The 18,203-nt window shown below is 37.9% G+C and overlaps 1 protein-coding gene and 1 pseudogene across 1 annotated transcript; both read right to left on the bottom strand.

Annotated features, from left to right (window-relative positions):
* Positions 1–12,766: 12,766 nt before the first annotated feature.
* LOC140037986 (trans-resveratrol di-O-methyltransferase-like) lies at positions 12,767–14,006 on the bottom strand (annotated as a pseudogene).
* Positions 14,007–14,689: 683 nt separating this feature from the next.
* Positions 14,690–16,741, bottom strand: LOC140037736 (trans-resveratrol di-O-methyltransferase-like). Its single transcript, XM_072082738.1, has 2 exons — positions 15,913–16,741; positions 14,690–15,559 (listed from the first exon to the last, which is right to left on the bottom strand). The coding sequence occupies exons 1-2, from the start codon at positions 16,693–16,695 to the stop codon at positions 15,245–15,247; spliced, it is 1,098 nt and encodes a 365-aa protein (XP_071938839.1). The 5' UTR covers positions 16,696–16,741; the 3' UTR covers positions 14,690–15,244.
* Positions 16,742–18,203: the final 1,462 nt, after the last annotated feature.

The raw sequence follows: 18,203 nt of genomic DNA on the forward strand, positions 1-18,203 counted from the left end.
ACCCCGCCACATTGGGCCTTCTAAATATTAGCGTCCCCTTTCACGATTTGATTGAAGCCATCGGGTGGCGCCCCTATTCTCGTATCACTGACCTCCCGGCTTTTGTCGAATTAGTCAGGGAGTTTTATGCCACGTTTGAGTTTGACCTTCCCACTAATTACACAGTTTCTACCCCTGATGTCATCCGCTTCCGTTTAATGGGCCAGGAATTCCACCATTCCATAACCGACTTCAATCTGGCCTTTGGTTTCATTGATCTTGCTTATGCTGAGTCTAGGGAGTATGCCGAGAGTGCATGTGACTATGTTCAGCCGTTTTTCTCCCGCTATCGCTTTATTTGGGATGAGATGTCCGTCGACAGGGATAACTATGACCCTCGTTTATCTAAGGGTTCTTTTCTGAAGGACCCGACCTCTCGCTATATCCACCGGTTTTTGGCTTACAGTTTCTCGGGTAGGCGAGATAGTTCGGGCGTTGTGTCTAAGCCGGAATTCTTCTTTATATGGTGCATGCAAAACAATATTAAGGTTAACCTTGGGTGTTGGCTCGCTTCTCAGTTCAAATCCATCTTGCCTAAAAAGAAGCGCCCCTTGATTTTGGGGTCTTACATTACCCACTTGGCTATTAATTTGCATGTCCTTGATATTTCTAACCATAACTTGCATGTAGCCTGTCAAATGGAGCCATTGGATATCCCGTGCCTAGAGAAAATGGGCTTAGTTCGGGAGGGAGACAATGGTTGGGAGCTTGCTCCCCCGGGGCCGCTCCGCCCTCCCCCTCGGTCGTCTTTTGCCCGAGCTTCCACTGAGGGCGGCGATCCTGGCCCATCTTCCTCCGCTCCCCCGCCTTCCGCCCGTACGGATGAGGAATGGAACCATCTCCGCAGCACAGTCGAGCGACTTGAGATTAGGCAGCGACACATGGACGTTAACATTCACAATATGGCGCAGAATCTAGCGGCGTTTATGCAGCAGGCCGGGTTCCCTCTGCAGTTTCCGCCTAACCCTCCCTTGTCTTGACGACTCCAGGGAAGTACCGTTGCCCTTCCTTTTTCGCTGCTGTTCTGTTATCACATTGAGGGCAATGTGTCATTTAGGTGTGGGGGGGTCTTTGTTTGTTTGAGTGCTAGATATTTCCCATTTTTCGTTTTTGGGGTATTTTTCCTATGCTTTTAGTAAGTGTTTTCTGTTTAGGTGTTGTTCCTTTATTCCCTTTTGAGTGCCTTTCCCTTGCTTCTATCTTGGTGAATATTTTTGGCAGCTCACTTTTTCTTGTTAGTTGTGGTTTGTACTATGAGTTAAATTACAGTGGCAAGTAAAAACATGCTTTCTTGGTGAATACTTTGAGTGTAACGACGTGGTGCAATTTATGGCTAACTTGTTTAGGCAATATAAATATTTTGCTGGCACTGTTGTGTAGTTTGGTCTCCTGTTTACCTTAGTCTCCATATTTAGGACATGACGCAGGCTATGATCTATAATTACTTGGTATTTTGGTGTTTTGTGGTGAATAACGTATGGCTATACTCCGCTAGTGTCGCCACCTAGTAACCGGGAGTCTTCACCACAAGTGTCGGCGCTCGCGTAAAAAAGTGGCGATATCTATGAGTAAGTGGTCCTGGAGCTGTGAAAAGTTGAGTAACTGGGCTCTTTCATCTAAAAATGTCAGAGTTCACGTCAAAAGACTTGAATAGCTCGGGACTAAGCATTATGCCTTTGCTATTATTAAAAAAAAAAAAAAAAAGGGAGAAGAAAACAAAACAGAAGAAAGGAAAAAAAAAAGAAAATTAGATGTGGAGAATATGTGAGTTTATGATCATGTTAGCCTGCCGATCCTTGGTTCGTATTGTTGAGATTTTGGTTGCCAGTTGACTTAACTACTGCCTGTTGCTAGTTAATATTTGGATTTCCTAAGCGAATTAGCCATGAATTGGACAGGTCTATGAACTTAGAAGCTAACCGAGTAAGATGTGACTTGACACTTAGCCGCTAAATCTTGATTTTTGGTATAAGCACAGCTGGCAATGAAAGTGTGAAAGCTAGCCTGTGTTGAGTTGAATTGTCCCCATGCTTGAGGGCAAGCATGATTCAGGTGTGGGGGGAATTGATAGGGTATAATTTGTTGGTAATTTTATTATTAATTTTCCCTTTTATCGCTAATAAATATTGTGTTAATTGCTGAGATCTACTCATTTTTGGTATATGGACTTAATTTCAGGAGTGAAACAGAAAACTACCAAAAAGGAGGGATTTTGTGGAGAATATGGAGACTTCTAGGGGCTTCAATTCTTGGGCCCTTGAATTGGTGGGGGACCACAAACTATATGTCATTTGGGCTCTTCAAAGAAAGCTACGGAAAGAGACTTGGGCAAGTAGTACTTTGAAGGCTTTGTCCACATGTGTGGGGACCACCTAGATAGGCTTTAGTCATCTTTCTTTTGTTGCTTAAATAGGGATGACGTAGAATAACAGGGACACCTCTAGTTTTAGTCTTTTAGTTCAGTTTTAGTTTTGCTTTCTCCTGACTGGCCTCTGACGCACGCCAGGTGTTCGACAATATTACCCAACGGGAAAAACACCTTTTATTCCTTGCTTCTTAATAGAAATCGCAATGCCTTTGCAATCTATTAATTCGTGTGGTGATTTAATTATGCGGCGTGGCTAAGTCTTCCATCTAGTCAAGGGTCAACTCGACGGCGCAGTCCCGAAAATCTGTGAGATCTAATTAGTTTTCACGCGTTCCTTAATTTATTAATATTTGCACGTTGTCTGCTTATATTTTCATGGGATTATTTTATTAATTGGATGTCAAGGGCCCGATGTTCAATGTGATTTATTAATCTCGTGCCAATTTAGTCAATTAAATCCGTAATTGTTTGATTGATTAATATTAGTGGCAACTGGTGTGTTTACACATTAGGGGAACGTGCAATCTAATTTAAATAACCCTCGTAGCGTGTTATTGGTTAGGGCTAGGTTTTTCTAATATTAATGCAATTGGGAAATTAATTCCTACGGTCGTACCTAGGAGTATTTCCTGGTTAGGGGTGATCAATGGTCGTACCTTGGTTATCAATAATTTAAGGAAAAATTGGTCGTCAGACTATAACTAGCCTATTAATGAATTAAGTGAACCTCTCCTGCATCAATGATCAGATAAATGGACTGTGCCTGAGTAGTTGCATCCTTGGCTAGAATTTATTTATTCCTGATTAAATTCCTGCTATATTTGTGCTAGTGATTTATTCATTTTTAATTAAATTGTCTATTTATTTTTAGTTTCATTCCGGTGAAATCCCCCCCTTATCAATTGGATTTTAAAAAGAAACAGATATCTCCAGTCCCTGAGGAGACGACCCTACTTGCCACTGTCTACTATTTAGTAATTTTTGTCAATTAATTAATTCTGGTATATCGGATTAAGCAAACTCTTCGAGAACAGGATGAATCAAGTAACCCATTGCACACCTAGAGTCCCTGCTCCAGTACCTAGGATTAATTATTGACTGCTCTTAGTGGTAGCTAGGTTCTATATTATTATTATTATTATTGCACTGGCTGACGACCTGTCACAGTTTCGGGTATCTTGTGTTTATAGTATCTATCTATATTTGATAGCTTTGGTAATTGCACATAATTAGGTAAATTGGGGCTGAAGTCACGGCAGTCTGGTTGCACATTGTACTTGTATATATAGAGCAGATGGCAATGAGCAAAGCATGAAAACTTTTCCCAATTCTTCTGGTCTTTCATGGTATCAGAGCCTTTTTGGCTCTGAAAACAATACCGACCCCTAAACTATAAATCCTAGGAAGATGACAGATCAAAAAGCTTCAAGTTTGAAGACCAATTCGCCGTTCTTATTGAGTGCGAATGACAACCCAGGCAATTTAATTACGCAGACACAATTCAAAGGACCAAACTATGAAGAATGGGCTAAGGCCATGAGGATTTTGTTGAGGGCAAAGAAGAAACAAGGTTTCATTGACGGCACCATTAAGGAGCCGAACCAGAACTCAGATGAAATTGATGATTGGTGGACAGTGAACTCCATGATTGTGTCATGGATTTTTAATACCATCGAACCAGGCTTGCGTTCCACGATTTCATACAAGGAAACGGCAAAAGGAATTATGGGATGATATCCAGCAGCGATTCTCTGTTCGTAATGGCGCGCGAGTTCATCAATTGAAAACGGAGGTTGCAAATTGCAAACAAAACGGGGATTCGATCATGGCTTATTATGGTCGACTCAAGAAACTGTGGGATGATCTGAATGATTACGATCCTATGCCTACTTGCTTTTGTAATGGATGCAGTGTAACTTCGCTACACGGCTTCAACAGCGTCAAGAGGAAGAGCGGGTGCATCAATTCCTCATGGGGCTTGATGAATCATCTTATAGTAATGTTCGTTCCAACATCATCGCTTCAGACCCTCTTCCAAACCTTCATAGGGTTTATTCTCAAGTTACGGAGCAAGAACAAGTGCAGGTAATGACGCGAGCAGCTCCCAATCGGTCTGATCCGGTGAGCTTTGCCATGAAAACGGTCAGCCCAGGCCCTCGGAATTCAGGGGGGGACCGAAAAGACGATGGAGTAGTTTGCTCTCACTGCCAAAAACCAGGACATAGCATGGACACATGTTTTCGTCTTCATGGCTATCCCGACTGGTGGCCAGGAAATTCGACTCAAGGAAGAGGCAAAGGACGTGGTAACCAGGGGCGTGGCCGTGGTGGAGTAGCACGGGCTCATGTTGCACAAGGGGCAGTACAGGCGGCTGCTAATGTTTCCCATGGGAGACCACTTGATGATTCTGATAAAGCTGGATTGGAGAACTTGAGCAAAGCTGATTGGGAGACTTTGAAGTCTCTCTGGAACACTCACACGAATAATACATCAGTTGGTCAGCCAAGGCTTAATGGTAAGGCATATTTACAATGGTTGTTCGACACAGGTGCTTCGCATCATATGACAGGAGAGGAAACTGCATTTTTAGAGCTTCAAGGAATACCTCCTTGTCCCGTGAAAATGCCAAACGGTGAATACGTTATGGCAACAGGAGAAGGAACAGTCCTTGTAGGAAAATTATCTCTCAAGGGTGTTTTATATGTTCCTGAAATACGATGCAATTTGATATCTGTTTCAAAATTAGCCCGTGACAAAGTTTATATCTTGAAATTCACTGATCGTTTATGTGTTATCCAGGACCGCACTTCGAGGATGCTGATTGGAGTGGGTGAAGAGCTTGAGGGGCTGTATGTCGCACGAGGGGAGCCTCTGGTCAGTGCTCATGGAGCCGCTACAGTCAAGAATATGGATTTGTGGCATAAAAGGCTGGGACATCCCTCTGTGCGAGTCATAGAAAAGCTCCCTACAATAGACGGTAGTATAGAGATAAATAAAGGTGTTCATGAACCTTGTGACGTTTGTTTCTGGGCAAAACAAACCCGTATTCCTTTTCCTATTAGTGACCGTAAAGCTAGTGATATCTTTGAATTAATTCATTGTGATTTGTGGGGAGCTTATCGAGATGCTAGTTTTTGTGGTGCTACCTATTTTCTGACTATTGTTGATGATTGTTCTCGTGGTGTATGGGTTTATTTGTTAAAAGGGAAACATGAGGTCCCATATGTTGTTAAGAATTTTTTGGCTATGACCGAGAGACAATTTAATAAACAAGTCAAAATTATACGCAGTGACAATGATACAGAGTTTACTTGTTTAGGTGATTATTTTAAGGAGTATGGCATTATTCATCAGACTTCCATGGTTGGGACACCCGAACAAAATGGAAGAGTTGAGAGGAAACATCGACACATTTTGAATGTTGGTAGGGCGCTTCGTTTTCAGGCTAACTTACCTATTCAATTTTGGGGAGAATGCATTCTCACTGCAGGATATTTAATCAATCGTACTCCATATTTTGATTTTGGGTGGAAAAACTCCATATGAAATTTTGTTTGGAAGTCCTCCATCTATTTCTCATCTTAGAGTATTTGGATGCCTATGCTATGCTAAGAGCATTAATCGGGAAAAGGATAAGTTTGCAAGTCGAAATCATAAGTGCATATTCATGGGTTATCCATATGGTAAAAAGGGGTGGAGGGTGTATGATCTAGATAGACAGGTTTGCTTTGAAAGTCGAGATGTTGAGTTTGTTGAGCACGTGTTTCCTTTTGCCCATATGGACTCCACAAGGTCGGCAACTCCAGATCCTCTGCCTACTGTCATTGAGCCTACTATATTGGAGGACATGCCTGAGATTGAGGCACCTCCGCCAGTCTCTGAATATGACGGACAGTCCGTGGAAGAGGGTGTGACAGCAGATGGGATCGTAACAATACCTGAAGTTGCAGAGGTTACAGGTACAGCGGACGATCTTGGTCGTGGCAAACGAGCGCGACAGCCTTCAGTTCGTTTGCATGATTATGTGTTGCATACAGCTGCCCTCCGTTCCTCGAGCTCTCCTTCCTCTTCCTTGGCATCCTCAGGTACGCCCTACCCCATCACAAACTATGTGAATTGTGCTAAATTTTCTCTGTCGCATCGTCGATTCGTGGCTGTAGTAACTACAGGGATTGAACCAACCAGTTTTAAAGAGGCAATGCAGCATTCATGTTGGCGTGAGGCAATGAGAAAGGAGGTTGAGGCTTTAGAGAATAATGGGACATGGACAGTTTGTACTTTGCCTACGGGAAAGAAGGCTCTTGGTAGTAAATGGGTCTACAAAATCAAGCATCATGCAGACGGAACAATCGAGCGATACAAGGCACGGTTGGTTGTTTTCAGGAATCACCAGATCGAGGGTCTTGATTATACTGAGACGTTCGCACCTACTGCAAAGATGGTCATGGTTCGTACCTTCTTGGCAGTAGCAGCGATCCGTGGGTGGGAATTGCATCAGATGGATGTGCACAATGCATTTTTGCATGGCGACCTTGAGGAGGAAGTATATATGCGTTTTCCACCAGGTTTTACGGCACCCGGAGCGGATAAAGTGTGTCGTCTGCGCAAGTCTCTCTACGGGCTGTGACAGGCACTGCGGTGTTGGTTTGCCAAGCTGGCTACGGCTCTGGTTCAATATGGATTTCAGCAATCTGGCTCAGACTATTCTTTGTTCACGTTTCGGCGTGGCAAAGTTCAGTTGACCATTTTGGTCTATGTGGATGATCTGGTGATAGGTGGGAATGATAGTGATGTCATTCATGCGTTTAAAACTTACTTGAATGATTGTTTCCACATGAAAGACCTTGGTAAATTGAAGTACTTCCTTGGTCTTGAAGTAGCACGAAATTCGACTGGAATTTTTCTTTGTCAGAGAAAGTATGCTCTCGATATTATTTCTGAGACCGGTTTGTTAGGTGCTAAACCTGCCGGCACACCAATGGAGCAAAATCATCACCTTGCTTTAGCTAAGGACAAGACCCTTCCTGACTCTATGCCTTATCGGCGTCTTATTGGTCGTCTTATCTACTTGACGATTACTCGCCCTGAACTATCTTACAGTGTACATATCTTGGCACAATTTCTGCAGGAGCCACGACATAGTCATTGGGAGGCGGCCCTTCGGGTTGTTCGTTTCTTAAAACTTTATCCTGGGCAAGGTCTTTTGCTACGCTCTGATTCCTCTCTTCATCTTACAGCTTATTGTGATGCGGATTGGGCGAGTTGCCCATTGACTCGACGTTCTTTGACGGCATATTTTGTCTTTCTTGGGGATTCTCCAATTTCCTGGCAAACGAAAAAACAGCATACCGTATCTCAATCTTCGGCTGAGGCAGAGTATCGATCTTTGGCCTCTACGACTTGTGAATTAAAATGGCTCAAGGGTTTGTTAGCTTCTCTTGGCGTCCCTCACTCATCTCCTATGCGGATTTATTGTGATAGCCAGTCCGCTCTTCATCTTGCTCACAACCCTGTGTTTCATGAACGCACCAAGCACATCGAGGTTGATTGTCACTTTATTCGTGATGAGATTCGTCGTGGTATCATTCTTCCCCAATTTGTATCCTCGTCTCACCAACTCGCTGATATTCTAACCAAGGCTCTTGGCAAACGTTCGTTTGATGACATTCTTTGCAAGTTGGGCATTTCCGATCTTCATGCTCCAACTTGAGGGGGGGTATTAGCGTATACACTTAGTCTCGGCTGCAGTTTCGGGTATCTTGTGTTTATAGTATCTATCTATATTTGGTAGCTTTGGTAATTGCACATAATTAGGTAAATTGGGGCTGAAGTCACGGCAGTCTGGTTGCACATTGTACTTGTATATATAGAGCAAATGGCAATGAGCAAAGCATGAAAACTTTTCCCAATTCTTTTGGTCTTTCATTTCACCAATATTTCATTTGAAAATAGTACATAAAAACAACTCAATTAAATACAAATTGAATGAGATCTTAAAGTCTAATAAAAACTGATAAGTTATTAACCATTTGAGATGTTAAAGCCTAATCCAAGGATGTTAACCAACCTAAATGTGTTGTTTTATGGTGTGTGAATTGATAGCTGCATCCAAAATGGCTACAGTCTTCCATTTCGCCTACTTGATCTGTTGATTACCCCCTAATCCCTTACATCTTTTTAATTTTCGAGTAATTTTGCCACTGCTTAAGTTGTATTAGTAAGATTTGAAGACGACGTGATTTTTTTTCATATGTTCATCAGAACATTTTAGATATAATTAAACTATGTTATGTAATTAACTTGGAATGAAGTTACAAATTTCATGTTATCAATTTTGTACGCCAGATGTTGAGGTTTTGACTCTTATTAGCTTCTTTGCTCCTTAATGGTATTCTAACTGAATTTTATCTTTATAATTTTTGAGCAAGTACTAATATAAAATTCGTTTAATAACAACGAATGCATAAATGCAGTGAGATAATAGAGAAATCCATATCATATGGCCATTTGTACGCAGATAGATCATTGATAGTACTAATCTACTAGCTAATTGCATGAGCATTATAACTAACACTCTAAGGTGGAAAATGAACCTATAATTTTTTTTACCGTGTATATTGCTGCTGCACAAAACAAGAATAATATAAACAAAACAGCCTCCATTGATCTCACACAGATAAGCAGACATAGACTAATATCTCCAAAATACCTATCTTGTACAGACATCCTTCACTAAGAGAATCATCAGACTTCACTCTTATTATGTTTTTGTCTAAATTTAACATCCCAAATTTATTTTCATTAAAAATTTCCTCTCTTATATGGTTAAATAGGACATAAAATTGTCACAAAAAAAAAGAAATAATTCTTTTCTATCTTAAAATGGGACCTAAAATTGTTATAACAAAAAAATTAATTCTTTTGAATTTATCTATCAAAAATTGAGGTATCCAAATGAATAACACCAAAGATTGACAATATGTATAATCGTCATTAGAAAATTAAAAAATATATATCCAATTCAAATAGAAAAATTTGAACTTTACTGAATCATCATCATCATCAAGTGACATAACACAATATACCAAAATAAAAAAAGGAGAAAAACCCAAAACAGAATATGAAAAATAAAAGAAAAAACAACTAATCAATAAAAAACTAAAAATAAATGGAAATTAAAGTAAAAAATGTAAATATGGACAGTGAGCTCATGCAAAGGTGATCGGACTTTGAAAATTGGAGAAATTTCCAATTTTGTGATGAATTTTAAAAAAATTCTACAAAATGGGTGATTTTGGCAAGGGATTCCGTCTGGGGGTTTTCGTATTCGTGAAATGCGAGCAGTACTGAGCTCGCATTTCACGAATGCGAGGTTAGAATAGAGCTCGCATTCCGCAAATGCGAGCTCTAATTTAAATTTTTTTGCTTTTTTTTTGGGAGCTAGAGAATTTTTTCCAGAAAATAGTAAGAGCTAAATGCGAGCTCCTAAATGTTTTTTTAAAAAATTTTCAAATAGCTCGCATTTGATAAATTTGACCTCCAAAAATTGTATTTAACTTTTTGGTTAGATTTCGCATTTATAAGTATGACTTTCAGAAAATTAAATTCAAACTTGCTAGAAAAAAAATTTTAAATGAAATTTACGAGCTCCATAAAAAATATAAAATTAAATGTAAATGCTGTTTGTTTTGTAGAAGTTGCCTTTACTAAAATGCTGTCGGTAGTAAAATCTTATTTTAAAATATCTACTAAAATCTTATATTTCGGAGAAATGTTAGAGAAATTTTATTTAAAAATCTGTAATTAGCAGAGGAATAAATTTTTTTTATTTTAAAACTTGCACGTGCCTAAAGTCATCAAATATGTGCTCTAAAAAAAATCATATTCACAATAATCTTTTTAATATAATTTACTATACATGCATATTTCTTTTATAATAAAAAAAATTGGTAATTGTACGGTTGGAAATACGTTATTTTATTATAATACATTTAAATGGTGGAAAAAGTACACATGCATGGTTCTTTCTATTTCATAGATCAATGTAAAAATAGAATGAAATTGTTAACATGTAAGGTGTTGACTATTTTTTATGAATAAAATACTAACTTTTTTTCCTTTTTTTATCAAATAAATTTTTTTAATCAAATTCTAATTTTCCTTTGTTATTAATGAATCGTATTTATTTGTTGACACCGATGAATATTAGTTATAAGAATCTAATAGTTAATAGTCATTAATATCTGTTACAATTTCAACTGTAATTTTAGAAATTTCATAACGCAATGTTATTTTAAAAAATTATTTAAGTTATTTTTATGAAGTACGTGTTATTTGTTTGGTAGTTGAAAGGGAAAAGAAAAAAAATTAAATCAAAGATCTAGCGATTAAATCTTGCGTGTTTTACCTTTTACAATTATTGGCAGGATTACTATTTTGATTAAAAATATAAAGTGATAATCAAGACAAAGTTATTGTCATGCAAAAATCCTAAAACCCTAAGTGCTAAAGCCGTAAAACACTAAATCATAAATCTTAGAAACCAAATCCTTGTAAACCCTAAAACATTAAATCAAGGTTGTTGGGTTTATTAAAATCCATTAAAAAATATTTTTGCGGCACGATAGGATTACTATTTTAATTAAAAATCGAAAGTCCTAATCAAGGCACACTATAGTCAAACTAAAATCCTACAACCATAAACTCGAAAGTGCTATTCTCCTAAAACACTAATTCTTGATCTCTGAAACCCTAAAATCCTGAATCCTAAAAGCCTCAAACCCTGAGTGCTATCTCTAATGTAGTCAGTAGCAGAATCAAAGATATGATATTTTCGTTTGTCTACAATTCATTTGGTCTTCTCTTTTGTTGCAGAAGCATGTGCCACCGATTTCTGTCCCTCAAAATAGCTGGAAAAGTTGTGAGAAAAGTAAAGGAAAACGGCTGTGCCACTTGCTGAAGAGAGAGACAGATCCGAGTCTCGGATCCGAGGGTTGAATATAGATCCGAGCTCGGATCTTTAGGATCCGAGGACTTCCCATGATGGATCCGAGGTCGGATCTTCTGACCTCGGATACACTCCTCCAGAAGTACAGAAGAGGGATCGGATCTCTCTTTGCTCTCACGGATCCGAGCTCGGATCGGTTCCATTAAATTTCCAATTTTTTCGTTTCTTTCGTTTTTCCTTCATTTTTGCTCCTAATTTCTTATGTACTTTATCCTCTGGACAATCCTTACACTTCTTTCAACTCGTGCATGAATTTCATACATCGATATCCTTCACAATTTCACAAAATTAATGCATTAATCCACTCATTTAATCCACTCATTAATCAACTCACAATTTCACAAAATTGAACATTTCGGCCATTAACTTGAAATTTTGGAAAATATTTTTAAAAAATTTTGGAGAATACGCGGGCTAATCTAAAATAACCCTGGTAGTGCATCGATGATCAATTAGGTGAACCATTGCTGAAGTTATTTCTTGGCTAGACCTTTAATTATTATTACTTTGATTTTAGTGAATAGTCATTTAATTTTTAGTTGGCTATTTCATTTTTAGTTGAATTGTTTTAATTGTCATCTTTTATACAAAAACACCCCCTCGTGTTACTTTGGATTTCAAAAGAGACAAATATCCCCAGTCCCTGAGGATATGACCCTACTTGCCCTGTTTACAAATTAATAATTATTTGTGTAAAAGTCATTCCATCGGGTATATCGGTTAAGCAAACTCTTCGGGAGCAGGGTGAATCAAGTAACCCATTGTACACCTAGAGTCCCTGCTCCAGTAATTGGAATCGGGTTTTGATTACTTTAATTGGCAATTAGGTTTATTTTTATTATTGTACAGGCATTGACAACCTGTTAAACTCGTTCAAGTTCGATAGGACAAATAAACAAATCAAACTTAAACAAAAATTTGAAATCATTAAAATAATTAAATAAATTTAAATACTAGAGTGTTCGACTTGATAAAGCTCAATTGCATCCCTACGCACAATGAGCTACATGTTGGGTCTCGTTTTTGGGCTAAGTTATCTGCCCTGTAGTCTGTCTCTTGGGGTTAGCGAATGATTCCTCAAATTCTCTCCCTGCGACGGGCCTTGAAAAGAAATAAATACTCAAGATTGTGCTTGGAAAGTGACTTACAGGTCTGCCCGACAGAATAGCTCTGCAGAAAATTCTCGCATGGCTATTTTCACCTCCCAAAAAAATATTGATTTATTGAAAATGAAAAGAAAATGCCACAAAAGATTACAATCGTAAAAGAAGAAAAGATAAACATGTTGACTTCTTACATATGTCTAACAAAAATAGTCCAAAAAAATTATCCGCTACTCCTAATAATAAACCTCAATGAATCCTGCCTAGTACTAGAGTTATCTTATAGTCATTGAATCCTGCCTCAGAAAAGAGTTTTGCCCACTCTCTCTCATTTCTTTGTTTCCCCGTGACAAGCACCATCATCAGCATATCAAAGAAAAGTTGACTTTCAATTGCCTCATGATCATCAGCTCCCTTTTGCTGGTCATTCAGTACCATGTCTATGATTATCACCTTCCCTCCATTTTCCTTGCTAGGAATTGCTTCTTTGCATTTCCTAAGCATTTGTACACATTCCTCATCATTCCAATCGTGCAATATCCACTGTTTAAATTAACATTCATATCACAAAGAATTCAAATTAGTCAAGAATACCACATCAAAAAGACATGGTTGTAATGAATCAGCAGCATATATAGATGTGTTTAGAATCAATACTAAGCTGCCTTTTAACAACAAAAAGGTGAATATGGATCTGTTGCATCTTCTTGGAAAGGTGATCTTACCTTCATTGTAACATCATCTGCAGGAGGAATAGCTACAAACATACTTCCTCCAACAAAGGCTAAACTCTTGTTATTCGCTACCAAGCCGTCAACCACATGACGAAGATCGAGAACAATACATTTCAAGTCAGGAAAAGCATCAGCAATTTCCGTAGCCAAAGTTCCAGTTCCACCTGCAACATCCACCAAAGAATTCAACATTGAAAGAACATCCTTGCAATCCCTGATCAGAATACTGCCAACTAGCCTAGAATCGCTAGCCATTCCTTCATTAAAAAAATTATTAAGCCTCAGATCCTGGCCTGCAAGCTCCCACACTACCTTGCCGTGACAAGTCTTGAAGGGATTCACATCACTGTTGTTTTGCAACCACTGGCTAAGGTGGTACCATGGATCCATCAAGGTAGGATCAAGCATGGTGTCACGCTAAAAGGCTCATCTTTTAATAAAAGTTTAGAAGAAGTAGTGAGCATATAACCTTCCTCTTCATCGTGCTGGCTAACTTTTGCCTCGATGAAGAAGCCTGAGTGGATTAGAATCCTCATCAGACGATAGACAAAGGGGGCTTTTGCATTGCCAATTGGAAGAGCATCGGTGAGTTCATCGAGACTCATTGGCTTAACATGCTTGTGATTAATGTCTGGTATGCCGAGTTGAATTGCACATTTGAGGGAAATGGAGTTTATGAAGTTGAATATGTGATTCCATATGTGAGCTTGAGCTTGAAGTAGCTTATTAGCATCACCATTTCTACCCAAGTCCATCTTTTCGCTGTCGATTTTGTTTTCCTCTTTGGGTATAACAGGTAGGCATCCAATCTTATAGTTAAAGAGCGTATAAGGTCCATACGAATGGATAGGCATGATGATTAGTAACTGGGGCCATGAGTGGCTATAACAATTCAATTTAGTAAATAATGCGTACTCTTTTTGTTGACTAATATATTTGCAAGATCCAGAAAGGTGTATTTGTGGAGAATGGGTTGGGACGGTTGTCAGGTGCCACCGTCCCAAATGATGTATGGGAAAGATTTTCTCAACAAGGCAAATTTTGATAATGTGCAGCCAAAAGCAAGTCACATAACTTTGAAATTACAAACATATATGGATCTACACGAATATTAATTAGATACAATGCCATTGTTTCAAAATTGAATAAGTAATTTACATTGAGTTACATTTTGTTTAGAAAGTGTTGTACAACTTAGGCAAGTTAAGAACTGAAAATCTTTTAAACTTACATTTTGTTTATCCGTTCTTCCTTCAACTTACATTCAGCTGTAATGGCTGAATTTAAAGTGGAAGCGATGCATCTACTTCAACTTCAACAATGTTGGAAACAGTTATTGTCGTTAGCTACCTCAACTCCACACCATTTATACATAATGTGCTTGCTGTGTATTCCAGGCTGGGATTTGGACACATTCCAGTGTTGGATTGTGGTGGGGTTTAATACCAAATCAATGGATTAAATCCTTTATATAAAGGAGGCAAACGAACAATTTTATTACACTCAAAATATATTTAATAACAACACACAAAATATATTTATATTGGACACTAATAATTGAGCCTCACTCTTGAGAATAGTTGCTCTAATATATCAGTGCCTCACTCTTGAGATATCTGCTCAAACACTCACTCAACAATTGAACTCGTTCATTTCCTATCTTTCACTTGAGCTTTGGTGCCCTTCAACTGAGGAAATGGCATTTATTTATACTAGTAAGGATCCTACAAGCGGCTGTAATTTTTCTCTTCTCATTCAATGCCCAATTGCCAGAAAATCTGGTGAACTTCGCGAGTAAATCTGGTTCAAGATACAAGCACGAACCAAGTTGATCAGCCGCCCACGTTCAGCTTCAAGACTGGACTTTGGCAATTTGTCTATTGCCAATAAATGAGTAAAACAAACACTCCAAAGCCATAAAACTTATTCTGAACATCCTGACTAAAGATTCATCACTCTTTAGCACAAACAACATTTTCAAAAAGCATATTAATTAATTATGATAAACCTCAATGATAGATCTCAAGCCCAATACTGCAGTTATCTTATAGTCACTGAAGCCTGCCTCCGTGAAAAGTTTCGCCCAATCTTTCTCATTTCTTTGCCTTCCTTTGACTAGAACCATCGCTGCCATATCAAAGAACAGTTGGGTCTCAATCGCCTCATGATCATCATCCCCTTTCTGCTGGCTTTTGCAGAACATTTCAACAATTATCACTTTGCCTCCTTTTTCCTTGCTAGGAATTGCTTCTTTACATTTTTTTAGTATTTGTACACACTCATCATCGCTCCAATCAATCAATATCCACTGCTTGATTGCAAATTATATCACAATGAAAGAAAATTTTTGTTAGAAACATTACAACCCATTTAAAGCTTTTTGCGTCAAAAAGCAAAAACAAAACTATTCTCTTATAGTACCAAACACACGCAATCAATTTGACGTTTAAAACTTTGTTCTTTTTTTTCCCCTCTTCATGATGCAGTTCTTGGATTAAGCATAACCTCAATTTCTACTACTCAATCTTACTTTTGAAATTGACACTTCTTATAATTGGTGAATTTTAATCTTATGATCTCAGGCAATAAGGATAAAAATCTAAATAACACTACTATAAAAAAAATTTGTCAACTAGAAAACGTGCAACATCGATTTCATACCTTCATTAAAACAGCATCTGCAGGAGGAATGGCTTCAAACATGTTACCTCCAACATAGGCCAAGTTCTCACTACTCTCCAAGCCATCAACAACATGAGGAAGATCAAGCACAGTGCATTTCAGGCGAGGGAAAGCATCAGCAATTGCCTTAGCAAAGGTTCCAGTTCCACCTCCAACATCTACCAATGAATTCAAACCCTCAAAAACATGCTTACAATCTTTGGTCACCACGCTACTAACCAGCCGGGTATCACTAGCCACTGCTTCGTTAAAGAATTGATTAAGCCGCGGCTCATGGCTTGCAAGATCATAAAGTGAGCTGCCATGGCAAGTATAAAACGGGGTTTCATCACTATTCTGAAACCACTGGCTGAGATGGTGCCATGGATCAGTCAAGGTGGGATCGAGAATGGCTAGTAAAAACGGCGTCATGCTAAAAGGGTTACTCTTTAAAAGGAGTTCAGAAGCAGAAGTAAGCAGATAACCCTTTTGATTATCATTCTCATTTCCAGGAATCTTTGCTTCAATGAAGAAGCCTGAGTGGATCAAAATCTGCATGAGACGATAAACGAAAGGGGCTTTTGCATTCTTGATGGGAAGAGCATCAATCAATTGATCAAGGGTCATCGGCTGGCCATGTTTGTGAATAACGTCTGGAATGCCTAATTGAATTGCACATTTGACGGACATAGAATTTATGAAGTTGAATATATGGTTCCATATGTGAGCTTGTGCTTGAAAAAGCTCACCAGTATGATCAACAATATTTCTAGCCAAATCCATTTTTTTGTTTGAAATTCTAGGATTTTTTTTTCGCTTTTTGGTTGGGAATTACAAGTAGAACTCGCATTTTATAGGCCGGGTATGGGATTCACAGGAATAACGTTGCAATAGTTTCTTCTAATAATATGACAACAACCGGTTAGAAAAATGAATAAACAATGAAATCAACTCAGAAACAAGGATCCAAAGGCAATAAATGAACTCAATTATTAAGTGAATCTTTGAGCAGATATGTCGAGTGAAACTCTAATAAAATTAGAACATATATTCTCAAGATCTAGACTCAATTATTAGGCGTCTAGTATAAGTTAATTTTATGAGTATTGTCATTATATACACCTTCAATGGAATAAAACTATTTATTTGCCTCAATTATTAGAAGATTTAATCCATTAATTTGATACTAGAGTCCACCACAATTCAACAGTCTTTTCCTGACACACGTAATTTTGGATAGATTTCGTCCTAATTGTATGAATGGAGAAAGGAAAGTTTATACAAGTGTTAGACTAACCAAAATCCTCGCAAGAAAAAAATATAAAGTTGTAAAAAATTTGGATTTGGATATTTGAAGAATTTAAACTTTGGCCGATCATATTATTTTGAACGCCAGAATGGGCTGCTAAATTTGTTGTGGTGCAAATAGTCTGTCATTTCGACTTACATTGCACCATTTTGGCCTACAAAACCTACAACTGCTTGGCAATACTGTCAAATGCTTTCCTAGGCTTCCTCTATTATAGGAACATTGGGCTTCAAACATTTTAAAAAGGAATCACGCCACAGAATTAAAAATATACACATTTCTTTGGTGTAAAAAAAGATCTTTAATTATATTTTGTCACTTTTGGTTTTGTTTCCAACATTACTTGCATATGTCTTGATATTGGTGTGTGCAGATAACCCTTTTCATTTCATTATCAGGAAGCTAATTTGCTTTTATGAAGAAATCTGAATGGATAAAATCCACTTAAGACAATAGACTAAAAAAAAAAAAGGCTGCTGTTTTCTTGATTGGGATAGGAGTGAATTGGCAGGCCATGTTAATATCTGCCTACGAAGATAAATTACACATGTGAGGAAAAGAGAGTTTATGAAGTTGAATATATGGTTTCATTAGCATTTTTTTAAAATTTTTTTTTATCACTCTAGAATGGTTTCGATTGCAAGCGTAGAAGAAATTGGAATTTATAACGCAGGTCACGAGGCTAAAATAAATCACGTAGCAATAATTTCTGTGAATAAACTTAACAAAGTCAACAAACAACGCCCTATCAAGATGAGCTTATTGAGAAAAATATATATGTAAAAAAAATGAAAAACAAATAACACAATGAGATCAACTAAAAACGCATTAAATTTGACAAATTTCAATTAACCTTTGTCACAACCATCTGCAACCTACCTCAACTACATTTCAATGAGTTGCAACTCTTCCAAATTGGCTAGGCAACTTGTCCAAAGATTGATTGTTTCAACATCTTATTAGAGATTAAGAATTAAAAGTA

The sequence above is a fragment of the Coffea arabica genome, chromosome 3c (assembly GCF_036785885.1).
Source record: "Coffea arabica cultivar ET-39 chromosome 3c, Coffea Arabica ET-39 HiFi, whole genome shotgun sequence".
In the NCBI taxonomy this organism is placed as follows: Eukaryota; Viridiplantae; Streptophyta; class Magnoliopsida; order Gentianales; family Rubiaceae; genus Coffea; species Coffea arabica.